At 39.6% G+C, this 27912-nt stretch overlaps 1 protein-coding gene across 1 annotated transcript; it reads left to right on the plus strand.

Annotated features, from left to right (window-relative positions):
• Positions 1 to 478: 478 nt before the first annotated feature.
• Positions 479 to 27607, plus strand: banp (BTG3 associated nuclear protein). Its single transcript, XM_079449986.1, has 13 exons — positions 479 to 578; positions 2173 to 2251; positions 2337 to 2416; positions 2526 to 2722; positions 3622 to 3726; positions 4142 to 4311; positions 5517 to 5756; positions 6095 to 6256; positions 8202 to 8329; positions 12428 to 12499; positions 14260 to 14310; positions 21562 to 21702; positions 26668 to 27607. Exons 2-13 carry the CDS (start codon positions 2179 to 2181, stop codon positions 26788 to 26790), a joined length of 1542 nt encoding a protein of 513 aa, XP_079306112.1. The 5' UTR covers positions 479 to 578; positions 2173 to 2178; the 3' UTR covers positions 26791 to 27607.
• The last annotated feature ends 305 nt before the right edge of the window (positions 27608 to 27912 follow it).

The raw sequence follows: 27912 nt of genomic DNA on the forward strand, positions 1-27912 counted from the left end.
TCATGAGCTTATGGGTGACAACTGAAATGTAGCTTAGTTTATAACATATATGCCTAAATGTTTAAAATATGTTTTTAACTTTCATTACAAAGCTAAGAATTTACTTTTTTTCAATGGATGAGCAGCCAAAAGGAGACCTGAATATAACTCATTTATACCAAAAGTATATTTTCGGATAGGCCTTTTCTAAGGGTGACTGCTTTGTAGATGCTAAAATATAACGTAATTAATATATAAATTAATATTTTGAGTCCACTGTTCAACTTCTTTCAACATATAATAAGTAAATGATCCTCAACTTTTACACGTTTCTAATAATATAAAAGAATACAATTTGAATAGCTTCCAATATTCACAACACTAAGATCAAATGCAGAAAACCTAAAGATTTATGCAGTAAATAAAATAACATGTATGTTGGAGCTATAACCGCTCGAGCTTGATCGATATAGCCGTCGGTCTGTGCGCATGCGCAGTCAGACCAGCGAGCGCGGTTCAATGCTCAAGCTTTTCTCTCGCGAGGAAGGACGCCATTATCGGAATCCTCACAAACAACACGAGAATTCGTCATTCACACGGTAATATAAACCACCCTGACACGCAACGCATCCTGTTCTCTGTGTTCTTCAAAATACGGCGCTGTGCAGTCAAGAAATATAAACGATACTGCACATTTTGTGCCGGTAGTTTCTTGCGCACTAGCAAGGGCAGAACTGAGGCCTAGAAGCGTTTCCCTGCTGCAGCTTAATGCCTTTATGCTGTTTCTGCTAGCAGGCGCGAGCTAACGGGCTACATTGAGCATGTTAGCCGCAGCGTGCTAATTGTGCTAATATTTTAATCGGGGTTTATGAGAAATTTACAACGGCGTTTAAAAGTCTAAGTTGATTTCTAAACTTGCTTCGTCCGGTTTGGTCAGATATATTGAATCTAACGTTAGATGAAGCAAGTCTATCCCAACAGCAATTCGACATGTACTGTTCATATCATGAATGCACATTCAGTCCATTCAGTTAACTGTGGAAATAACAGACAATGTGATTTTGTGATTGTTCAGACCTGCAAAAATGTGGAGATGAATAAAAAGAAGTGATACAAAATGTTGTTTTGCCCAACTTTTAGTGCATAGCTAGAAATATCTCTCATAGTTGTATAAATAAATAAATAAAAAATCCATTAATCGAGAGAAACGGTTTTTGTTATAATAAAAAAGTCATATCCTAAAGCCAGCCATACAAGTCAAGTCAGCTTTATTTGTACAGCGCTTTTTACAATTTTCATTGTTACAATGCAGCTGTACAAGAAAACATTGACTATAAGCAAAACATATAATATCAGACAGATTATATATTCATATGTGCAATGCTAATTTAATAAAACTATAAATCTAGCAGCCCCCCCGCCAGGCAAACGGTGGCTGACAATACAGTGGTTGACATTAGTGGCTTAAAGTGATAGTTCACCCAAAAAAATGAAAATTCCGTCATCATTTATTCACCCTCAAGTTGTTTAAAGTCCGTATACATTTCGTTGTTCTGCTAAACACAGAAAGATATTTGGTAAAATGTTTGTAACCAAACAGTTCTGGGGCACTATTGACTACTATAGTATGAGAAAAATCTACTATGGTAGTCAATGGTGCCCCAAAACTGTTTCCAGCCTTACTTAAAATATATATTTTTTTGTGACACAAAGACATTTATGCAGGTTTTGGAACAATTTGAGGTCGAGTAAATGATGACATAATTTTCATTGTTGCGTTTCTGTAAATGAAATAAATAGCATTGATGGATGTAAGACCAAGTAAGATTTCATTAGCATTCTTAAATCAGTGTGTCATATTAGTAATCTAGAAATAATGCAGGATCTTAAATATGTATTTTTGATGTTATGTCATTTCATATTGCTTTGTTTTGCATAAAAAACATCCTTTTTTCCCAGAGTTAAATGCCCAATATCTGTATTAACATCTCTGGATTTTCCACCAATGCATCAGCGTTCCAAAAGATATACGATTGTGCCGGCACAACATTTCACGTTAACTTGTTTTCATATATGAATGTCCACACTTTCTCGGGAAACAATTTGTGCAACATACAACAATAGGATTTCTGGCGCGAAGTAGGGGTTACACTATGAAGTAATAGTTCAATCAAATCTTTCTTTAAATGCCAGATTTGAATGATGTCTGATCAAGATTTGGTGGAGATCGTCCAGATCGCAGTGGATGATTTAAACCACGAGGGTCATGGAGGTGAGTTCTGCTCAGGGGCCCGAATACAGGGGCTAATACATGGTTAATAATTCCCTAACAACAATATCTTCACCGTTTTTAACAGACGACCTGGACAACGACGAAGCTGATCATCCAGGAAGGAAACGTGCGAGAATGGACAGTGGTCATGAGTCATCTCTCAAAGTAGCCTTTTTTATTTCACAGTCAATTCATGTTGTTCAGAATATTAATAATAATAATAATGCAAACTGTATATAAAGGCAAAGTCTTTATTTCTTCTAACCTGACACAGGCGTTGCTGTTGTCGGTCAGCCAGGCTATCTGCCAGCGGCTTGACAGCATGGAGACCAAGCTGCAGCTTCTAGAAGCAACTTGTCGAGGTTTGGGGGAGAAACTGGACACGTTGGGAAAGAACCAGGGGGCAATACAGGTGCCCATGGTCGCCGGCTCTCCATTTGGAGCCACTCAAACTTGTGACAAAGTGCGCTGGTGAGTGAACCAAAGAGGATGCTAGATTTCTCTTTTTATTAGCTAAACCTTAAAGGAGCTGTATGAAAACAATTTCACTGTTTTGATCAAAATAATAACTTAATATGTTTGTAGACATTTTGGAAACTAAGCTAAGTTCATATATTGGTTTGTCGAGAAAACAGTGCTATAGTCCGTTATTCCACTCTGAAATGTGCGTTCTGTGCCGGAATGTCTGTTTTTGTTTTGGTCCGATTTTCCCACTCGTGTATTTCGACAGCTCGGTTGCCAGTTACCGACAATCACAGCGTATTGCAGCAAACAAACAATCTGGGTCAGAGATAGCAGATTTCATCCTTTCCGGTACTATTACGTTGCAAACGTACTATATTATCTTACAACTTATGAGGAGTTTTACACAATTTTATTATGGTTATTTAAACGAGACAGCAATACGGCCCATACTTATGAAACGTTATATTTGCAAAAAACAAAACCACTGCAAACGTATAAATTAATAGCTAAGCTTACAATGTAAGAGTTGATGCTTTCCATTAAACTCCTGTAAGTGTCTGGCAACTTCTGTGAGTGTGGAGTCTGAGGAGGGGGGAACCCTCGCCAATATTTAGAATTTGGACTGCAATATCAAGCTCAACCGCTAGGTGTCGATGTCACATATGTTAATTGAATGTCATTGGTCAAGCAACATCCATTATGAATCAAGCAAAGTTCTTTTTATTTACTTGCTCAATAACTGATTCAACTGTTCACATTTAAAAAACGTTATGAACACTATGAATTTAGTTTTTAATAAGTATTAACATATGGTGATGTCCCTGAATGCTATTTAAGCTGTAAACTGCTAGTATTAATAATAAACTGTATTATTTAACACGTTAATGGTTTGTTTTTGCTCTCAGCGTTGTTCCCCAGACAAACGTCATAGTGAGCGGAGATAAATCGAAGACAACGAAGGAGGAGATTATGTCACGCCCTGTAGATTCCTTGGAGAACTTACTAAGCAAGTGGGTGATCGAAAAACAAGAGGGAATCAAGACGTCATGAAGTCACTTTAAAGTGATAGTTCACGGCAAAATGTTTGCCGTCATTTACTCACCCTTTTTGTCATCTCAAACCTGTTTGACTTTCGTTCTTATGCAGAATACAAAAGAAGATATTTTGTAGAATGCTGTTAACAGGCTCCCACTCACTTGCATTAGTTTCGTGTCCACACAATAGAAGTGAATGGGTGTCGGCACTGTTTGGTTACCAAAATCTGCTTTGGTGTTCTGCGGAAGAAATAATGTAATGATGACAGAATTTTTCATTTTTGGGTGAACTAACACACCAGTTAGACTTTTATTAGCTGTGAAGTTATCTATTAATCAGGAAAATAGTTTCTTATCTTAAATGTAACGCCACTTTCATGTTTTGCTGCAGTACTGTCGGGCGAGGAAGACAGAAGACCATCGTGCTGAAGGTTCCGGTCCATGAAGAGATTCATGATGATCAGGAAAGCGGCTCTGAAACGAGTGACTCCGTGTCTAACAGCGGTCAGCAGTCATCTCAAAACACCAACAACGTGACGCTCATCACGCTGAACTCGGAAGGTATAAATCAAAAGAGCAGTGTGTTTTAAGGCTTTTTTTAAGAAACATCTTAAAGGAACAATACTGTAGGTAATTCAAAATGGAAGGAATGGGACAACACAATAAGCGATAAAATGCAAACACACCGCATCGGGTATAGAGTCACAGATTTAAAACCATGTGATAACATGAGACTGGACGGTTTCATCTGCATTGAAATCTAAAGTATACTAAACTAAAGCTCAATTTCATGAATATTAAGAACATTTCTGACAATTCATTATTTAAAATTAAACGGCACTATGGGACATATCAAAGTCACGATTCCCATGACCCATGCCTTGCGTGAAGCATGTGGCCGTCTGTGATTCAGAGCTGTATCTTCAGTCTGGACGAGGACTGCGATTAAAGGCTTTGTTTTGATTGTTTAACTTCTGCTTTTGCTTTTCTTATTTGTTGACTGGGTTGTTTTGGAGTGGCGTCTGGGATAGCTCGGTTACTTCAAAGACGTTCCTCTACAAATAGTCCCCCATTCGCAGCTGTTTGTGATGACATTCAGTCATCAAATGGCTACATTTGGGTTTTTAAAAGGCTTTGCTTTTGTTTTTCTGCTTTTTACTCATTTTCCCCTCGCTTTAATCTGATGTAATGCGACTCAGCTTGTTGATGGCGTGTGCTTTTTTGCGATTTGCAAATGCGCAGTTGTTTTATATTTTTGGGATCTGTCAATCAAGCAGATTTGTTTTAATCCCACCTGTTTGCTCCACCTCATCATCGTCCTTGTTGAGATGCAGTGATGTGCATTAATGATAAACCCTAATAAGAAAAGCACCGTTTCAGGAGACACGCGCCGTTGTCAGTTCTCATTTAAACTGTTGGTGGAGCGATCAGAGATGGCCACTAGGGGGCACTCTTGCATTTCATGTGAGTGTGGCATGACTGGGTTTAAATGCATGGGAATGCAAAGCCTCAACCACCACAGGTTTAGTTCTTGACCGATGTGACCGACTTGCATTTCAATCATTATTTTTTTTCTATTATCATCTACAGTCAACACTTGCATTGGGATACGTGCGTTTTTTACCCCGCACTGAGAATTTAATAACCAATTTATACATAAAAACACAAAATGGCAAAAGCAACTTCTTAATAAGGGTGTGCTACAGAGTTCACATACTTACATCTCAGCCATTCTAAACATGTATATCTCTCTTCTATCCCTATAGAGGATTTTCCAACCGGAACGTGGTTAGGTGATGAGAACAACCCTGAGATGCGGGTGCGCAGCCCGGTGTCCTCGTCCGACATGTTGCACATCAGCACCAACTGCCGCACGGCGGAGAAGATGGCATTGACGCTGCTGGACTACCTGTTCCACCGTGAGGTGCAAGCTGTCTCCAACCTCTCCGGACAGGGCAAGCACGGCAAAAAACAGCTGGACCCTCTCATGATCTATGGCATTCGATGTGAGTCAGTCTGTCTCTGCAAATCAACCTCTTAATCATAGCAAATCTTGTGTCCGATACATTACATTTTTGCTGCATTCCATAAGTAGTCAAAGAACGAGTTGGTATGCTGTTGAGGAGTGTTATGTGCGGTCTTGCACAAACAAGCCTGGCTTTTGATTCAGGCTAATGCAAACATAACGCACGTATAATGACAGATAGTGGAATGCTTCTTGGAGCTGTTTGTTTAAAGGATGATTATTGTTTGCGGCATTAAATGTCATTACATCAGTCTATCTGCCCTTTTTCCAAAGTTGTGTTATCATTTCACTGTGCTTTTTGTGTTGGTGTGCAACCAGGTCACCTGTTTCACAAGTTCAGCATCACAGAGTCCGACTGGTATCGCATCAAGCAGAGCATCGACTCCAAGTGTCGCACCGCCTGGCGCCGAAAACAACGAGGACAGAGTCTGGCGGTTAAGAGTTTCTCCCGACGGACCCGTTCCTCGCAGAATAGTTCAGGTACAGAAAAAAACGAATGTTTTTGGTAGTCGATACCGGGATATTATACACCGGTAGTTAATAATGAAATATCTGTCATGACCGTATGGAGCCCAGCTGGGTTGGGTTCTGAAGAACAAATATAAACACATGTTGAGATTGAGTGCGTGTTAGTTTGGCACAGAATTAGCCCTGTATACGTACTCGATGTTACTTTAATTGTGCGTTTTATGTTTTATACGCAATGTATAAACATGCACCTCTTTGTATATAGTTGTTTGTGTGTGCCAAAAAGATGTTACGAATGATGCGTCCAACGTAACAGATGGTTCTAATCGCGGGACAACGCCTCATTTCCTGTCCTTTCCTCGCAGAGATACAAGGATCTTCACCTCTGACCCGCTTCGGACTAATCCAAATTAGTCCACTACAATGGTCCATAGATTTAGTATTGCTTCACCTCGTGTAGTTTTCTCAGTCCAGCTGGATCAGGCGTCCCTGTGCAGTAGCTCTGACTGTTACTCCATCTACGAACAAGCCACCTGGTGCTTGGCCTTCTTTCAAAACCACGACCAGGGCAAGAGGAACATGTGGCCTGTAACCGAGCGAGGAACAAAGTGTTTGCCTCAGAGAATCCTCATTATTGATGCGTAGGCAGTTTAGAAACTAAAACTCTTGTGGCCGTAGCATTTTGTTGCTTTTTACCGTCTTTTTTCTCAACGATGTCTAAACAAAGTTTTCTTTTCAGGTTATTGCAGATTAGTTAATATTTTGAATCAACTTTTATTTTATAATAAGCATGATTATTTTATTATATATGCAATGTATTTTATATCAATTTTTCAGTTCATTTTAGTTCCTCTACGTAAACTTATATTCAGTTTATTGCCGAGGCAACGTCTCTAATACGGTGTCTACACCTGTTGCGACTGATGCGCCGAAACATTTTAAGTGATAATGGGTTCTGTTGTTTTTTGTGTACGGTGTAGAAACTATGTTAGTTTCGGTGGCTAAAGTACAACACAACTGGGGAAATAATTGTAAACTTTCCTTTTACAATTCCATTCGATGCCACTAGAGGCGCTAATGGGATTTGTATTTTGCGTGTAGATTTACCGTTATTGTCTTTAGAACATCGCAGTCATCAAACACTGGTATTTAACTCCAGGAATATCAGGACAAATTGGTGAGAGGAGACTTTCAGAAGCATACAAATTTTATATGGTGTAGTTTTCAGCCACGGGCTAGGCAAGATTCAGGTCGTCTACGATCGCGTTTCTTCTGAAAGGAGGAAAGAATTGAAACCGTGACACTGCCCTTTAGAGTCATTTTACCCTGCAAATTTGCTTTTCACTATGATTTAAATTCACATCCACTTTGTAAATGAACACCGCAATGTTTTGCCAAAGCCCACTTGACGATGTTTAATCAGAAATGTGGTACGAGTGTGTTGTAAGTCTGTTTGGGCTGTTGTTGTGTGTTGGTGATACTTATTGTTTAGACTAAGGGGGCTGGGTTTATGTACAGTTTTGGGGAACTAGAGTGTTTGGGCTGCTAGGTTAAGAGCCCCTGTTGTGTATTTTGAGACCATTTACGCTATATAAACAAACTCTAATCTGGCAGATGCACTGGATCAAGTCCAAGTGCAGTCGGAAGGGATTTTCCTAAAGTTCAGGGTGTGTGTATGTGAACTACTTCTGCTCTGCATTTGTTTGGGTTCGAGTTTGTACAAATCCTGCAGGGCCTGCATCCTATGGTCATGAACGCGAGGGAGTTTGTCTGAGAACACAGAAATTTAAGATTTGTCATGACCGAGAACAGACCGTGGCCTCGCTCACTTAAGTGTGTGCGTTCCAATCGAGTATCTTTGTTATTGAAACCAGTTGTTTGACCCGGTCTCTCATTTCTGGTTTGACCCACATAGTCTGGGTGTGTTGTGAACTTGTTTATCTGTTTCTCTGAGCAGATGGAGTCTCGGCCGGAGAGACGTCGGCCATCGAGACCTCTACCCAGCAGGCTTTGCATTACGCTTTGACTGGGGCCACACAACAAGTCCAGATCCACCGCATAGGAGAAGACGGGCAGGTGCAAGTCGTGAGTACATCTTACAAGCGGAAAACCCTCACACACACACATACATTTAGAGACTACAAACTATAGGGATTTTAACAAACTTATTCATTCATATTTGTAGTTATTTTGTATAATGTATACAAATGTTGCATAAGCTTTAAGGTTCCTGGGGCCGGATTCACAAAACATTGTTGAGAAAAAAATGTTTTCTTTCTATTTTAAGAAAAAAGTTAAAGAAATGTCATGTATTCCTGAAAAACTTCTTAAGGAGCTGATCAGACAGAACACGTTTTTGCTGTTCGGCGTGCTTCTCTTGAATTGTGTTCAGTTGGCTTTTGCCACCTGTTTGCGCCTAAAGTTGAAAAAAAATCTCCTCGATGCAGAAAAGTGGTTGACGTCATCCTCTCCCCCCTCGTCCAATCGAATGAATGCCAAACTGTTACGATGCGCATCGTAGACAGATGGGGATATTTTACGGTATGATGTTTAACTCTATTAGTTGAGCGGTTACGAGGCTGCCTAGTCTGCGCCAGCGTATCGCGTGTGCTTATCTCACATATGCGATAGAGAGAAGTCTCTGGGAGAAGGGAAAGCACAAGACACAATCTGTGTCACCACGTGATTAACAAAGCGTCTTATTTTCCTTCACAATCGCTGGTAAAACACAGCAAACTTGAAGCGTGACCGCGGACGAGTCACCCTGAAGTGTATTTCAAAGACAAGCAACGTATTTATATGCCAAATGCAATGGCCTATAAAATAAGCCAAAAGAAACCAGCGCTAATCCGATTACAGAAGTGAGTGAGTCGTAATGTACATTAATAGATTGAACGACATGCTAAAGTTCGAATCAAGTATGTAATTTGCATGACTGAAGACATGTAATGCAGTTTATGTAATTTGTTTTTTTGAAAGATATTTCTCATATATTACTGACAGTGCAGCTTCAAAGAGACGTGAGCCAATGGCGTTTGAGTTCGAGGTCTGTCAGAGCCTTTCATTGGTTGAATGTACTGAATGAATACGCCCTTCAGTAAACGAACAAGTCAAAATGAGACTGAATGAACAGTTACATATCGTTCATGGTCTAATATTCTCTCTGCTGCAACTCTGCATATCCAGTATATTGTATAGATTTCGTCGACTAAAACTAAAATGATGGGAACGACTAAATCTAAATCTAAATTTGCTGTCAAAATTGACTCTGATCTAATTTTAATTGTAATTGTAACAAAAAAAAGTTACTGAAATTGTGAATATTTTGAAAATGTTATTTGAATTTCAGTTTTGATTTTAAATTTTGTTTAAAATACCGTGATTCGTATCTTATCGTGAACCAGGCATCGAGATATATGCCGAGTGTATCATTACACCCCTAAATGAAAGTGTCATAAAAAATGTAATTTACACAAATAAAGTTTATTGTATAGATGTATACAGTTAACACACGAACCGACGAGTGCAAACAAACATTGAGAAAGCATGTCATATATTCTTACGAAAAAAATGAATATGAACTTGAAATATATAAGAATTGCACTCTAACGAACGTCTTATTGTTTCTCTTAAGAAGAGTTTTGTGAATCCGGCCTCTAATTTTCACTCTGTTAGGTGGTCTGTGTCGCTCTGAACTTTGTGTGCTCGTGTGCAAGCGCTCCATCCCTCGGCAAGGTTTAATGGAGCTTTATTAGCAAATAACTTCCGCTTTGCCAAAATCATGCGCTCCCTCTTGAGAACCTAAACGTGATCTTTGACTTTCACAGCTGTATGAGGTCATCTCCACCCCTACACGCACAACACATCCGCCATCTCAATCGTGAGCTGCATACATCGTGACAGCACAATCCAAACTCGGAATACACCATGTACAATCAAGAGAGTCAAAGCTGCGGAGGAGTTTTTGGCATCGGCCGAGCTTAGAAACGGATCTGTCTTTTGTTGTTTGTGCAACTTCTCTCAGAACTGAACCATAAGAGTCATGCCCTAAGGAAACAACTCAGTGGTCATGTCGAGGCCCTATGGCCGCTCGTCACTTGCACGTAATTGATCATTTTTTTACGGGTCAAATACGGCAAACAATAAGTGCTTTTAGGGCCTGATCTTTCACTTCATTATAGACTTTTCTTAATTCAACTTTTCATCTGGTGGTATTGCGATATATGGAGCAGCAAAGGCTAATGGGTAATAAAAGGAAAAATTATTACATGTTTGGGAATGTGTGACAATAAATATGAAAGAAGCTTTACTGTTTTTACTATGCAGCACTGAACTACTGGATTTCTTTGAATAAACAAAGAATAGTCATCCAGGATTCACCTAACTTCTACCTTAAATTTAGCAGTTGTGTTAACATTAGGGCTGTCAATAGATTTTTTAAAATTAATCGCGATTAATCGCACCCCTTTTGTTGCGATTAATCACACACGTATGGTAAAATTAAACTACACTACATATTTAGTTTAATGTTTTTTTTCTAACTTATCACACACAGCTTTGATGTTTTTCAATATACTTTAACATTCTAATAATTTCACATTTTATCTCCAATTTAATGTAGAAACGACACATTTCTTTAACAGAATCATTTTATGAATGAAAGCCTACATTGTAATATTGTTGGCTTTGCAACCGATGTCTTATTTGAACTACTAATCAAACCCATTATAATAAGTGTGCCCTTCCTACCTAAGAGTTTGGAAATATGAAGAAAACATGAAATACAGAAGAATCCCCATTAATGCTACAAAATCGCATTGATTTCTTCTTTCCTTTTGTTCTTTGATAAACATTAGTGACAGGAGTCACAGCAGCACATTTAAGAGCGTGGCCCCTTTAAGAGCTGCCGCTCTAAGCAGGTCTAATGCGCTTCCTATTTTCAGTACTCTTCGCATTCATTTAAGATTCGATTTAACTCGTTGAAGACCGTGCTTGTGCAAATACTAGACAAAATATGCTTTCTGGCATAATCTTGTGTTTTTGTTCTTTCAAGCACGAAATGGAAGTGAATACCGGAGCGCTGTCCAACATATTCTGACGCAGCCCTATAGGCCATGTGTACACCAATTAGTTTTGTATTTATAAACACAGAAAAATGTACACACACACACACACACACACACATATATATATATAATACTTATTATTTAAGTATTTATATATAAACAATGTGTAGGTGTATGTGTTTATAAATACAAAGGGGGTCCCAGACTTCACGTGATAGAAGTAATGTTACAAATCATATTTCATTTATGATTCTTCGTACGCCTGATTTACTATAATAGCCACATTAACTTGACTGTATTTTTATAGGTGACGTTAAGTAGTTTGTACGTGATCACGATAGAAAAGGGTTCACGAAATCTTTAAGGTCAAGTTTAATAAGTCGTAGTAAAATGGAACCATATTGGACACATATCCTGTTACGCATTCACTGTCATAGCAATGCAATTACAGTTCATTACAAAATGATAAATGTTTGCCAGTGTAGGAGTTCAACCAGCAGGCTCAAACAGTCGCTGTATTTTCTTCCTGGTAGATAGGGATTTAGTGAATATTAATTTTTGAAGTGCTTTATGTGTAAATATTATATTTAATATCAATATTGTAATGAAGTTGGGCATGAATATAATAACTATCATTTTAAGCTGCTTTCGTGATGAATGATGTCAATTTATGCTAAATGATTGGCTGCCAGTAACATGTCTCATGAGTTTTGCCGTAGAGGTGCAGGCCGGATGCACAGCAGTATCAATTCTAAACAAACCTATTTAGAATCCACCCTGTCGAAGGTCTTGGTAATCTTTTGTGTTCCTTTATTTTCTTCAAATTTAACACGGACTTCTTTAAACAAACTTCTTAAAACCAAAAATAGATAAGAGATGTCTATTTATTTCATTCGTGGTTTTTCCATTCTTGTCGTAACAAACATGAAGAGCTAGAAAAATGACGCTTTTTTAAGGGTGCCATTTAAAATAAAGGCTTTTGTTTTTATTTCACATAGCACAAACAATCCGATTCACTAAGTCACAAAATCAAACCATAGTTCTCTTGAAGGAATAGGAAATCTCAGAGCGAGTTTTCTCTGTTTTAGCATTTATTCTTTTTATGTTGTTTTTGTAGATTCCACAGGGACATCTGCACATCGCTCAGGTGCCACAGGGTGAACAGGTGCAGATTACTCAGGACAGCGAGGTAAACGTCTTTTTCTTTTCAGATTCTCATCTCCCTCGTTCTGTCCTCTTTGACCTCTCCCGGTCGCTCAGCTCCTCTCTTCCATTGCTTTAGATTTCTGTCTCCTTTCAAACGGTTTTGTTTTCTTTATCGTGTAAATGTTAGTGATAGAAGGATTACTGGACACGCCACACACTGCCGCATTTCACCGAGAGGCAGATCTTTGATTATGCCAAGAGGATTTCTCCTTTAACTCCCATTTTCAAACACTGGCATCCTGTTTTGTTTGGCCGGTGGGGAGCACATTAAGAGGAAAAAATGTTAAACCTTGGAAAGCAGAGAGAATGATACACCCTATAGAACCACACACGTTAACACAAATCCTTTTGGAAGTGGAAAAGGAGGAATGAAAGTCTCAAGAGGTCCATTCAACTGCGCCACTTATCTGTGATGTATCTGAACGTCATTTTTGCCGGAGATAATCCTCCAAAACACCTATTTGAAAAGCTCTTACAGCGTCCTAGATTTGACGGGGAATATGAAAAAGCCTTTACAATTATGTGAACATTATTTGACCGATCTACCCATCATTCAAAGAGAACATGAGACTTCCAGAACGCATCCTGTCTGTTTTGAAAGGGTCGTGATGTTCTCCGCTGCTCATTTTTTGGTCAATTTTCAATGATATTGTTTGTTTTTTGAGTCCAGAGCTTAGCAACAGTGTATCGTTTCATCAGCTGCCACTCACAAAGACTGTCTTTGTAATATATTTGGCCCGGCTCATCAAAACTATTTATCTGAGGGGCTTTGAGAAGGAAATGAGCCATCATACGATTAGTTCCTCTTTGTCCATAACTTTTGGCAGGTGTGCATTTCTAGTTTAGGGTCAGAGCCGAAGAACGTCTGAAACTGCAGTGATTTGATGCTTGTTTGGAAATGCTTAGAGATTGTTTGTTATGCAAGTAGGGATGTTAAAAGCATCAGTTCTTCTTTACCAAGTTGATATTGAAATATTGAAAAATTGTGTCCGTATCTTTTTGCAAAAATGGTATAACGCGATATCTACTCAGTTCAGTATCTGAACCAGAGATTCACCGATACCGATATCTGCCGATACCTTTAGTTTGGTGGTTATAATTATTCTTAATTCTTAAAGGTTAAATGAATGTTTCATAACTTTCTGAATGTAATTAATTTAATATGCTAACTATTAATATTGAACACCAAACTGTTGATGATGGCTGATAGTGTGAAACGCTTTATCGACCAATACCGATTATTGGCCGATTTATTGGTGCATCTCTAATCTGAACAATGTTTGAGTGATCAAATTATCCCTTTGTTTTTTTATTAATCACTGATTAACATGGACTTTGAAAATAATTGTAATACTAGTTCATGTTATTGTTTTAGTTATATGTTTGTTATATTATTCAAGTTGTTAAAATTATAAAGGCTCCAACACTTTGTTAAAAAAAAATTGGGATTTTTTATATTTTAAAACTATGTATTGTTGTTTTTGTCATGTTTTGTTGTATTATTAGTTTAAGTTCTTAATATTTATCATAATAATGAACTTTTCAAATGACATGGCGTTGAAAATCATAAATAAATCTATTTTTAGACGTCAATGCATTAAGTCATCAAGAGCATTACATTTCAGTGTAGACTGAATTTTTGGCATCGTTACAACTATAAATCATATATAAAATGTGTTATTTATATTAATATAATAATAGATTGTGAAAATCTAATACAGCATTTGTTTTTCTTTCTTGCAGGGCAACTTACAGATCCACCAAGTGCACGTTGGTCAAGACGGACAGGTAAACGTAAGTACCCTTTATCATCACTCTCTGTCCATGTGCGTCTTTTTGCTTCCTTTCTCATTGTCGTTGTGTTGTTCTTCTTTTGATCTGAGATCGTGATGTTTGGGACAGCGGCCGCTTCCTGTTTCTCATCTCTTTTCCGTCAGATCAGAGAGAAACTTCAGATCAAAAGCAGCTCATCCAAACACATTCTCAAACTCATTATTTTGCATCCACGTTTATGTTACTCGCTGACTTACAACTCGGTATTGCATGGCCTGCGTGTTAAAGCGAGAAAGTGACCGGCGTGCCACTTGTCCGCGCACCTCAATTGTTTGAGGTCAATATGTTTGGCATTGCTGTCTCTCTTCAATTCTGACCCTGCGACCAAGCAAGAGATAAAAGCTTTCCTCGTACCACATTTCGGATATCTGATGTTAACACTTCACTGTCGCTTTTAATTATTGTGATGTGCACGTTTCAGATGTCTATATAGTGGGGAAATTAAAATGTTTTTTTCCCGCAGGTGAGAGTTTTACTAACGTTTCGACTTTGTACCTCGCTATTAAGATAGCATCTGCTGTTTGTAAGTGCTTTGTGTGATAGTCCCCTAGTCTTGCTTCTAGCTTTTGCATGCACCCCCACAAACCCATAACGCAATAGTTTTCATTTAAACAGTAGCAGTAAGCAATTTTTTAAGAATGTGATTCCTTGCTTTTTGCCTGTTGTGTTGATGTGGGCCAGATGGATGTAGATATGAAGGTACCCGCTTGGCCAGTGCACGCACGTAAACATAATTTGTATGCGTTTCCAAAAATGTCCAACACTGTTATATTAATTACCCATCATCTATTTGCGATCACGCATGAGATGGGTTGGCTGTCGGTTGCCGGCTATTATTTTGAGGCCTGTCTCTTGATGCGGCACGTGTATGTGCGTGAAGAAAGCATAGAGTGGAAGAAAATGAGCTCAGATGATAGCTCTGGATCACTTCCACATCTCTCTCTGCATCGGGTCTTTTTGTCCCTTCCAAGGATTTCCTCACTCTGGTCCCTCCTTCATCTTTTCATCTGTTGTAGTTCGTCAGTCTTGGACTCGTTTCTGTCCTGTAAACAGCTGGAGGTTTGTCCTTCATTCAGGCTGAGGTCAGGAGGTCTTCAGAGCAGAGTTTTCCGCCAGGCACCTCACAGCTTTCAGCAGGGATGGTTGGGACAGTAACTAAAGATGTCTGTAGATGAACAGGAGACACGTATGATCTATTTATATCTCACATCACCTCTTTGTAACCTTTGGTATGGTTTAAGATATAGGCATGGGGCAAATAATATGGAGCTCATTTTAGGGTGCTTTCCTTTGTGTTTTTGGAGCTTGACGTTCTGACCCCATAAAGAAAAAGAGCCAGCGATTTATAGCTTGTCGGTATATAACGGCAAGCCATATCATTCATCCCCACCATCTAAAGTAAGCACAGGCAGCACATGAAAGTCGTCCTGTTCCGTGAGAGAAAGTGAGAGTCGGTCTGGACCACTCGGCTGTTCTTATCTGATGCCCCTCCTTTCTGTTCTCTGATGTGATCCAAACAGCAACATAAGTACAAATGAAAAGATAAGGGCAAGAAGACTGAAGACACGTGCTGTTTTTGTTGTTGGCACAGCTTGAGAACCTGCTTTAAGGAGCTACCATCAGTCATTTTTGTTTAAAAGGTTTCTTGCTTTATTATTCACAAAACTGATTTCATTGTGCATCAGTTACCTGCCCCGATTTCACCTCATCCCACTCAATTCCAAAGAGGAAATTGGCGTTTGGGCTGAAAACTGACTTTGCAGTGTCCCCTAAACTTGCTGGTTTTAAACCAGCAACCGCTAACATCGATGGCCAGGGGCAAAATAACGTCCTCACCACAAAATGTTTTGAGAACAACATCAATTTAGTCTGGCTAGACTGGTGGAAAACAAAGCTAGATTGCTGCAATTATAATCAGCTGAGATACTCTTTCTATATCCAACTTTGGTTTACGTTACTTCGTTTTTAAACAGTCTGTCAGTCCTAAACCCGTCAGAGAGTTCTTTCGTTCACATAATTCTTCCAGACAGATATTGCAGAGGTCTGCTGCAACTTGCATTTTTAGGCCTCGTGTCTTCTGGGAGACTTCACTTCCACAAGGGGACGGTACACAGCCGTTCACCAGTTTGGCCTTCTGCCCAATTCTGCCATCCATTCCTTGGCCAAGTTTGCGGTAGAAAGGAAGAAATGAATTAGGAAGGGAGGGAGGTTTGGCTCTTGTTGGGAAAGTCCAGGTGCGTTACTGGAGGGAACGTGAAGCCCCTGAAGTGCTGAATTATCCAGGATCTTTCAGCTAACGCTGTAAATATGTGTACAGGAGCTGCGGCTGTATATAAGTCGTTTTTGAGCTCACGCAGAGCCTGATTTGAGCTTATTCTGACCCTGGCAATGAAAGGGATGGGGTTTAGAGGCGTCATATTGTTCTTACATTCACACTTTTAAGCAACCATTTTTGCAAGAGTTTGTACAGCACAAAACACCAAACAATTGTTTTCAAGCAACCCAAAAATGATCGCAGGAAGTGTTAGCTGCGTTCAGTTGATAACTTTTTCCCTCTGTTAATGTGTGTACATTTATATTGGTATGTATGCAATTATGCCCATTTGCAACCCAGAACTTCATGTTTTCTTTATCCCAGTATTGAAACCAGATGTGGGCAAGAGCGTGCCTCCATTAAGTACCTGCTGTAGGATCTAATGTCTCCAGGACTTAATTTGCGATGCAGTTTTTGTCACAGCAGAACATTCATACTCCTTAATGAATTTACCCCTTTACCTCCTTTAGAACGAGGGAAGGCATTTCTCCGAGGTATAAAATGAATAATGGAGAATAAAATACTTTTTGTTATCCCAACGATCCTTGTGTCCTAATGGAAAGGGATTTTATTTTGAAGCATGATAATATGCTTTCACATCTGCATTAGTTTCCAGAACTATGATATCACAGAATAGCGTCTTTTAGGCATCTCCCCTTTGTTTTACTGTTGCAAAAGTGGCGTTTTGAATTTATAGCTCTCCATTAGAAACATTGAAAGCGTGTAGGAAAACAACAAGATTTGAAGGCGAGACTGGACTGTGTGTCTCCCACACGGAGGTTGCTCCAGGGTCACACTGATATTTTACAAGTGTACAACGCATGGAGTGGTTCACAACAGTATATTAAGAAACATAATAAAGACAAGGCACTGTGGTTACAGTGCTTTGACACAAAGACGAATGCCAGTTTTTTGGTTCCTGAGATCAAGTGTTGCAGCTTGACTTATCTGCATGTTAAATTTGTTGCAAATTAGAGTTGTTAATTCTACAATCTGGAATCATATCATAACTAAACGTCTGTGTGTTCCTTAGCACACCACTTACGCCACTTAGCATGTGCATAGGAGCACATCATAATGTAATTCAACGTATTTACTTTACATCACTGTGGTTATTTGGCTGGTAGACCGTATTTCTTTTTTGCTTTCTGGTTTTATGTCTACAGAAATGTAAGCACTTTTTTCTAAGCAAGTAATATGTTTTAAATGATATGTACAAAGTACCGGTTCTCTGTAACCATCCCCACGCTTAATACACAGTTAATCCAAGTCCACACTGACGCAGACCGACAGCACATGGACACTTTGGCAGTTGTCAGAAATGCTCATCCAGCCATCATGCAGTCCATGATCAATGGCCACGCGATTGACAAATTGAAGGGATGGCTTCGCTAAACCCTGCTTTGCTGCAGCTTTGGTGAAGTAATGCAATGAATAATTACTTGGAACTGCATAGACCAACATATCCATTAGAACCTAGCTCTGCTTCCAAGACTCAAGGCTACGTAAAATCTTTGGTGAATACGGTACTTTTGGTGATGACAACCAAAGCCTTTTAACTTTTAAAGGATAAAATGAGAGGAAAATTTGAGGTTTCTAGAAGACAACGGTGATGCCGTTATCCATGTGTGTTCAGTATAATACTCGCTTGTTCATGCGTAGACCTTTCTTCAGACATTCAATTTGTAGCAATGTTTTTTGGGGTGAAATAAACTTGAGGTATAAATGGGGATCTTTTGTCTACTAGGGATTTCATATTAGAATTGATAGTAGAATTGTAGGAGGGTGTGTGATGTAGGACTCTCGGGAGTTCACTCAGTTTGTGCAATGCTCTCTTGGCCTTCCTTCTTTATCTCTCTCTCGTTCTGTTTCACTTGCTCTCTCTCTCTCAGTGCACTTAGGCCACATCTGTCCTGGCTTAGGTCTGTCCTCATCCAGATGCACAGTGTTGTTGGAATCGGGGCGGAAGTGTTTACCTTTCCAAAGACACTTTTTTGTGATACAAGCAACTCTTGAGGCTTTACTGGTGTAAAACTGGCTTGTCTTCTCGCACGCCACGGTTTGTTGAACTGTGAAAAGAAATATCCCTTGTCCTATCCCATTTTGTATCCCAGATGTGTTGTACAAAAGCATCTAGTTTCTCACACCTAATTCAACAGACTTTGGATAAAAGCGTCTGCTAAATGACTAAACGTAAATGATCTCATTGTGTTTGTCTTGAAATCAGGTTTCTTATTCTACAGCAAAAGGAACTTGAATGTATGGTTTCATGTCTTTATTGTCTTCTTTTTGCGGCTGACATTCTCATGCACTCCATACGACACACGAACGTCAGTATTGAAAAATCTATCTTGGGAGGAGAACTTGTTTGCACAGTTGATTGTTATGTTTCGGCGAGGGCCCGAAAGAAATGTTTTTCGCATTAGACTGCTCTTGTTTTGTTCTTTGTTGTCTTTGCTCCAGTTCCTCAATGTGTTCGCAGTCCCGCTCTGCTGCTGAAAGCATTACAACGTAAGCGAGAGATTTATTTCGCTGCTTATTTTCTGTTTGCGTTTAGTCCCATCAACACAAGCTGACAGCGGATCCCAGCTCTCTCTGCCAATTTGTTTGGCGATTTGCCTGTATAGAGATAGCAGACTTGACGTTCAAATAAGCCAGGCTGGGCACCGTGTTTCTTAGCTGACAGATCTTGGAGAAGCCTTAAGAAAAGGGCACGATCCATTTCAGTTTCAACTACCTTTCTATGTGAAATCAATCCACCCATGAGGAAGAAGGCAAACAACCGGTTTGGTTATTTACTTGGTTCCCCCTGTTGACTGTGAGTTTGATTTATACGTTAATGACAAACAGATCATCGATAACTGATGGCTCAAACCAGCCTTTTCATTTCTGACAAAGTCAGCAGTCCTCATGCAATCACACCAGTTGGAATGTACGTTGTGACATCACAAATGGATTCCTCTTCTTTCCTTCCAAGCAAAGTCCCATAAATAACACTTCGTCAAAACCTGTTGATTAGTGTAAGTGTGCGTTCTGTGAGGGTTGCGTGTTTTGAATTAGCTTCACTTTTTCTTCTGGAATCAGGTTCCCATGCTCTCCAGATCGGCAAGAGAGTCTTCGTGAGAACTCTCAATGAGAACGGGCTTCCATTGCTACAATCGCAGACGTCGTCCCAGCATAATAAAACTTGTGTTTGAGTCTCACAGCTGGGTACGTAAAAAAAGTGTAAGTTGCAGATTTAAAATTCCGGCTGTCGCAGTCATGTTTGCTTTGACCGGTTTAAGTCGAGGGCTAAATGCCAGAACATGCAATTTAATGCGGATAAAGAGCATTTCTTTATCTTTATGGGGCCGGACGGATGGTTTCAGAACTGCCAATGGATACTTGATATACAGACTTGTACATACTTATTTTGATTGTCTTCACGATGGTGTGGATGAGATGTCATCCAAGTTACAAGCATCTTATTTTTGAAGTTGGGATTTCTGGCTGAACTGTGAATTACCCTCGTCACTATAACCATAAGATGTTTGTGCACATATCTCTGTACTGGTGCATGTGTTCGTGTTTAAGACCTGCCGGGCCTTCCTCTAGTCTCATACGATCACGTGTCGTCTCTTTTAAACCGAGCCGTCACCATACGCCCTAATTATCACTGCAGGATTTGACTGGCAGCGATGACTTGGATAAGCTGCGGCAAAATCGGCACCGTTTCCCCATAGCTCCGGAGACATACTAGGCATGGGTTCGATACAACCTTCAAGCATGCCACGGGCCTGCAACTTCAAAGCCAACGTCTGGGGTTGAAACCAGGATAGGGGTGGTGGCGAACTGGATCTGTAAGTGGGGTTGTGTGGGATTTTTGTACAGTACAGCAGATTTTCTTTCTCTTAATTGGGAGTGCATGGCAGTCCTGTTGCTATTTGAGGAGTTTCGATTGTTTATGCCACACTGGTGCTGAAAGGCGCTGATGTCGCCAAGAAGAGGCGGAGAGGTGTCACGCAGTGGGGATGTTGCTTGTGGACCAATAATGATTAGCAGTGGTTTAGTCTAAAGTTGCCTGTTCATTGAATCTCAAAACTCGATCTTGGATGACCGTGTTTGAATGAATGTTGACCATGTGGAAACGGTCAACTGCTGCGAGCGAAAAATTACTGACTCATGTTCAGGTTTAAGACCAGCGCCAGTAATTGAAGAGGAATCGGAGGTTCCAAAACCATCGCGACCACAAGAGAACGTCTTAAGTGGTCACGATGTGGAATCAAAGATTGAACATGATGCGTAAGAGTATGCGCTCATTCATGTGTTTATTGTTGCATGTGCCTGTATTCAGATTAGAGTAGGCTTTTGGCATGGATGGAGCTGTGTTTGTGAGAGCTCGGCTGGATATCGGGTTATGTTATAACACATTGGCGAACATACCTCATATATCGCTACAGGACGAAATCAGCATCACGTGCATAAGTGCACGCAGCGTTCTGTAATCCCAAACGGGCACGCAAATGTCAAATCCCATGTATCACAGAATCTTCACATGCATCAAGCTGTTACTTTTTTTACCTTTTCAATCTTAGTGAGTAGATCATTATTGAAAGAAAACTGGCACTTTATGACATTCCTGAAAATGTGCAAGGGTCCATGACTGCAATGTGACAGTCTCCCTACTTTTGCATTACATGGCATTAGTTACTGAAATAAGTCACGTCGTCACATCAAAATAATGACGCTCACTGATGCACGTTCAGTGCTGATGGGAAATTACAGTAGTGTGTTTGAACTCGAGCTTGGGAGTCAGACACAGCACGTACATAAACAAACACACGACTGTGTGAATGCTTTCCAACTGTGTTACTTTAAATCGACCATTCAAGCCCTCTTTTTTTCTGCTTTCTCTTTAGGTCCTGAGAGGGCCGCAACTGATAGCCGTGGCGTCGGCCGATGGGAACGGCGGGGTTGACGCATCTCCTCTCCAGGCTAATGATATTCAGGTCCAATACGTTCAGCTTGGACCAGTGACCGACCACACTGGAGGAGTACAAGTAAGATAAGCCACACGCAAACACACCGATAACAATTAAAGGTTTTATTTGATGTTTACTGTCTCCGAATGACCACCAACACGGTGTCACAGGGGTCACATGTTCTTTCTAGAAACCACGGGCAGCGATGTTAATCTACTTCGCTCTTGTTTCTTCTAGAGATGCACCGATTGCAATTCTCTTTGCCGGTTGCGGTTTCCGATTTTATTTTTAATGAAACCTTCTGATTTCATATTTTCTATCCACGGACTGTAATTGACAGTATATATAAAACCATATCCGCTTTTCTTCAATGCACATTTTTTCATAATAACAATTTTTCTTTTCATAAGACAAATTATTGAACATTTCCCTAAATGCAATTCTCCAAGCTGCATGTAATTACAAGATATTCTCTCACCTATACATTTTGAGTCTGTAGTATTCAAGAAGTGGGTTGATTCATTTTAGCTGCCACTTATACATGTATAAACAAGCTGTGAAAGACATGCATGTTTACATGATTACATGTGGCTTTGGGTGTACTGACGCTGTGGCGTTATTGCCTGCGTCGCGGCAGTAGAAGATGGCCGATCATGCGAAAAAATTGTCGATTCCGGTCTCTGGCCGGTTAATCAGTGCACCTCTAGTTTCCTCCAATCAGAAGCCCAGATCTGTTTGTTTTTTACCGAAATAACAAATAGCCTCTAGTTGTCCCTTTCCTCTCGCTTGATTTTATCCCTCTTTTTATCTTGTGCTCTCTGTCAAGTTTGCGACGTTCATGCCCTCCTTGATTTGTATATTTAATCTAATCACTTCCCTATGACGCCATCATCACGTTTCAGAGATGCTACATGGCATGCAAATGTTCACGAGCACACGTGGAGGTTCGACAGTTAATACCGGTCACCAGAAGCACTCATGTTTGATTCATGCAAGAATTTGTGGAAGTCATTGGACAGGGCACAGACAGACGTATTAATATTTTATTGTATATTTATTGTATTGAATTAAAACTACTCAACCGGAAGTTAAGTTGGGATCACATAACATTTGTTTATGTTGTTGCCACTGAAACCATCTGTAAGACATGGGGCAAAATATGCAAAAGAGTAACTACTAATATTTCTGAAAAAATACTTTTCAGCTTTGTAGTTAATCTTAAAGGGTTATATGGCGCGAATACGTGTTTATTATATTATAATATTCATTGTAGCCGGGTCATATGACCCCTTTAAGGTTGCTTTTGCCGTTCATTCATAAATTCTTTCTATACTTTACCTGCGATGAATTCACAGAAGAGCAGGTCAGTAGAAACCGCCCCGTCCCAAGTCCATTATTAATCAAATCAAATTCTGGATCCGTCGCTTCATGATAAATATTGGAGTTGAAAGTAGACATTCATTTTGCAAATCTGTGGAAGCAAAAAACACACCTTCTGAAAGCTTCCGTTCAACAGATTATTTTAAAATAGTTTTATTCCTCTCATGTCGAATGAGTAAGTGTGCTTCTTGAGCATGGACGCTGTGTTTAGAGAAACACCTAATCAACTTCCTCTTTAAATCCAATTCAATGGGGTTTGTTTTGGACCATCCCTCCTTAGTTTCCAGAACTGGGTTTACAAACAGTGCCGCCGCTAACACGCACCCCCAGCATGTCATTTGCGCACAGGGGAATGCCAGCTATTCGGTAACAGGGAGGAAAACTGTGCCTTCACCACATTAGCGCTTTAAAGTGGTTAGACATGGTACAACCAAACCCATTTTATTGCAAGAGACCTTTGTGCGCTTATAGTTTGAATATTCTTAAAGGTTATTTCCGGTTGAAAAATCAGGACGTGAATACAAAATGGACCCTATTAAGTTTCTTAATACTGGCTCCCTGGTCTTACACGTTTCTGACTCATGTTCTTCATCTTTTTAGTGTTTTTCACCGGATGTGCCATATCTTGGCCAAATTGGTTGTATAGTCTCAGTGCTGCTTGACCAGCATCTTTCTCTTCATTCTCTCACGATACACACACACTACACACTTGCATTTTGGCCGTTCTTCAAATATGCATCATCTCATCTTCATCCAAGCGTGCTTCACCAAATCCCGAAAACAAGCTTGTGGGAAAGGTTTCATGAGTGCCTCCTTACCCAGACATCCCACCATCAGAGGATCCTAAAGTGAGTTCTAGCCCCACTTGTCGCTTTCCTCGGTGGTCTGGACGTCTTCCAAATTGGCGCTGTAATTATGCAGAACACATCAAAGCTGTCAGCGAAGGTTGTTAATGATAATAAAGACTTTGATGCTTAACCAGAGGGATGTGTATACAGGCTTTGGCATAAACCAACAAAGGAAATCTCTGCAAATCAATTCGAGATAACTGACGTTTGTGACAACACCTGACAGGGGGTATAAAACCAACAGCTGTTCAGATCAGGAAATGAAAAACCATTATGGCATGGGCTTTCTCTGCAGTGAGGGACGTTTTAAAGTTGTTTTAAATCTGTATATATTTCTTTGTTCTGATGAACATAGAGAAAGATATTTGGAAGAATGCATATAACCAGATGCATTTTGCCCCCCATTGACTCCCATAGTAGGACAAATTACTTTATATAAACAATTCAGTTTGGTTGGTGGTCATATTTTTCTGATGTTTGATAGCACAAAATGTATGCTCAATTTCTATATTTCATGAAACGGCACAACCTCTGTGGGCCCCCAGGGATCCATCTTGAGGCCCCCAGTTTGAGAACCACTGCTGTAGTTAAAGGTACAGTTCACCCAAAAAGAATCCCTTTTCTGGTTTAAACCCTGTATATGACTCTTTCTTCTGTGGAGCACAAAATATATTTTGAGAAATGTCTCCGTGGTTTTGTGTCCATGCAATGGAAGTCAATGGGAGCCAATGTAGTTTGGTCCCTAACGTTCTTCTAAAGGTCTTCTTTTGTGTTCCTCAAAAGAAAGTCATACAGGTTTGGAATGACATAAGTGTGAGTAAATGATGAAAGCATTTTCATTTTTGGGAGAACCATTCCTTTAAATATGAACACAAGGGCCCAACAGAACTGAGACGGTTTCCGCAACATTGGCTTTTATTTCTGTGATGTCATTCCAATCATATTGAAATCTCACTGGTCCATGTGTCTGCTTCATAGCTGTAATTTTCTCATGGGTAAGAGGTGAAAAAACTGTATGGCATGATCCATTTAAATCCAGGAAATGACATCATATAGATGACTTAATGACTAGGTTCCTTTATAGAGAAGCTTACAGCAAGTCGATCATTCATTTGAAACCAAAATGATTTCAGACAGTCTCCATGTGCCTCAGATAGATGATGCTCAGATGCCCCAGTTGGCGCTCAGCCTCCGTCCTCCGGTCACAGCTCTTCTTTGTGTGTGAATTTCAGGATTATTTAAATCGCTCTCATCTGGTACATGTGGTAGCGTTTACACATGCTTTTTTGGGTACACACCGCTTAATTTTTTCAGATTTTCTCTTTATTTAATAGTTTCCTTGTTGCACATTTGATCAGCACTGATAAAAAATTGACCAAAATAAAGAGATGTTTCTGTCCAGAAACGTCTGTTCTTTTAAGTGATTTTAGGATCAAAGGAGGCATCCGATAACCACGAACATCCACCTCGTGTTGTTTATTTTGACCTGACTAATAAGTGCACTCTTGTAGGTGCACACGAGAATTGTCCCGAGGGCCTTGCGCTCAGCACCTCACGTGAGTGTCTTGTATCAGACCGACGTGTTTTAGGACTCTTGGCACTTCAGGCCCAACTCCTGAATCTCTGCAGCGTGCAGGTGTGCGTTCCCCTGGCACCCGTTGAGGAAGGAATGACTCACTCCACATACTCTGGTGTGACTCATCCCTCGTTGTGTAACCCCTCCGCAATTTTTAGGGAGTGTTTTTATTTCAGTGACTGAGATGAAGCGTAGCCTTCATGTGACCCCTCGTTCACTCTTTCCAGCTCGCTGTTTTTTCCACTCTTTATTTTGGTCGTATCAATCCATATAGCTGTCAATGTTTTATTTGTTTCTAACGTGCCGTCATCAGTATTGCGTTGTTTTACACGCTATGCGCAAATACTTGACTCAGGACCAGGATTTTGCATGGGACGTCCACTGGTGACCCAACAATTGTTTATCAGGAAAACAAATGCTGATGTGTGTTTTGTAAAGAAAATGACAGGTTTCCTAAACCATCTAGTTGGTTGGATAAATTGTCGTCCCGCCCCCAAATTCATGTCATTGGTTGAACTAGATGTACCATTAAAACACCTAACATTTTCCTTTTTTTGTTATTTTGGATGAAGTTTTATTAAACTGTAGTTTTATTAATGTTTTAAATTTGCTTTTATTGTTTAGATTTTAGTTTTTATTTATTGTTTATTTTTTATGTAACTCTATAAGTTTAATTAATTTAGTTTTTTATTTAGTTTTTGTTTACTATTATAATTTGAGTTCCTTTAACTTAATTCAGTCTATTTCTGAAGCAATTTTATTTTTTTATATTTACTTTTTCCAATTAATTTAAGGCCAATATTTGTATTTGATTTCAATAAATACAAACATTTTCAATTTTAATTTTAGTTAGATAGTTATACGATAATATACTATAATAGCGTTGCTTGTGATGACAAATTCAGATTACACAATATTTTGTCACAGATTATGTGATTTTGACCACGAAATTAAAAGAAACGATGTCAGACTTAACGTTTTTTTCTGGCGAGTAATAGCTTTTCGTCTTCATAAGATGCGTGTGATGTCATCGACACTTCTACCGATGTGGTGTTGCATCATCAGAATGAATGAATTACTATCTTAATGCTTCTAGTGCTCACACTATTTACCAATCGCAATTGTGTAATCCGAACCAGGCATAACGCTAAATCCCGATTTTTGTTACGCTAAGAAGCCTTCTCTAACATTATAAGTAAACCTGGCGGTAAAAAATAAATCTCCCTCTTTGTTTTGCAGGCAGAAGATTTGACTCCAGCGCTGCAGGCGGAGATGGACGTGAAGGAAGCCATACAGCTCCAGCAAAACGAGAACGGAGAGGTGGTCCAGATCCAGATGCCCGTCAACACCGTGAACACATGAGACGTTCACACGCAGACCTTCTCACGCACAAGCCAACGTGAATATTCAGCAGGAACGCGAAGAAGTCTCGACTGAGGAGAGCCAACACCTCAATTCTCAATTTTTTTAACGAAAACAAGCTCAACCCAAGTGCAGCAAAAAACGATTTGGTTTAACGTGTCTGCTCTTTTGAAAACCACTGGCAATCCCCTACTCAACAGTCATCCAGTCCTCTTGGTAACGTATAAGCAATGTTGGATTCATTGCTGGCTCATCGGATCTACCTGGATCTTGTCACAAAGCATAACGGAAAGACCTTTTCTTCTGACGAACAGCATGTCGAGCTGTTGAGCTTTAAGATGCTTCCATCATCTTTTTAAAACAGAGCAATTGAACGTTTTAAATCGACTTTCCTTTCGTCACTTCTTATCTGCTTAACTGATATGACAAACCAGCATCATTATAGGAAACGCTTCAATTGATAACCTTAGATTTTCAGTTCCTCTCTTTGTTTATGATGTTTTTTTATTTGCTGTGTGTATTGGTGGAGTACCAGGACAATATTTAAGGACCGCCCTTTCTTCCCTCATCGATATGAGATTTGTTTTCATAATGGTTAGCTCGAATAAATACTTTTATTGTACAAACAAAAACTACTGAAAGTTTTGTGATGCTTTTGTAGGGCAGTTTACTAGAAACACAGCAAAATATGACAACAATAAACTGTGTTTATGTAGTATATAAAATATGTACTTTTTTCATATATATGAATACATATATAAATATATTTGTGTATGAAGAATTTGTTCCAGGATTATTAAATGATTATTGTTTTGATGCACTGTGTCCTGAGTTGACTATGACATCAACTAGACTGCATCTGCCAGACAGACTTTAGTATGTTTTTGGCAGGTCAGTGTCATTTTTCTTCCTGTGTGTCTGGTGAGAAAGGCTGTGTATGTGGTTAGGGGTGAGTGTGTAACTGTTACATGCTTATATTTTGTTATGCATATCATACTGTATTACCCAATACATTTGCCAAAACTTACAGGCAGTTGGTAGATGTACCCTTCATTGCCTTCGATGTCCCACAATGCTATGCGTGAGAAAGGTGATTGGTCGAGCCCCCCGCGGATGGTTTTA

Source organism: Barbatula barbatula (assembly GCF_947034865.1).
Source record: "Barbatula barbatula genome assembly, chromosome: 25".
In the NCBI taxonomy this organism is placed as follows: domain Eukaryota; kingdom Metazoa; phylum Chordata; class Actinopteri; order Cypriniformes; family Nemacheilidae; genus Barbatula; species Barbatula barbatula.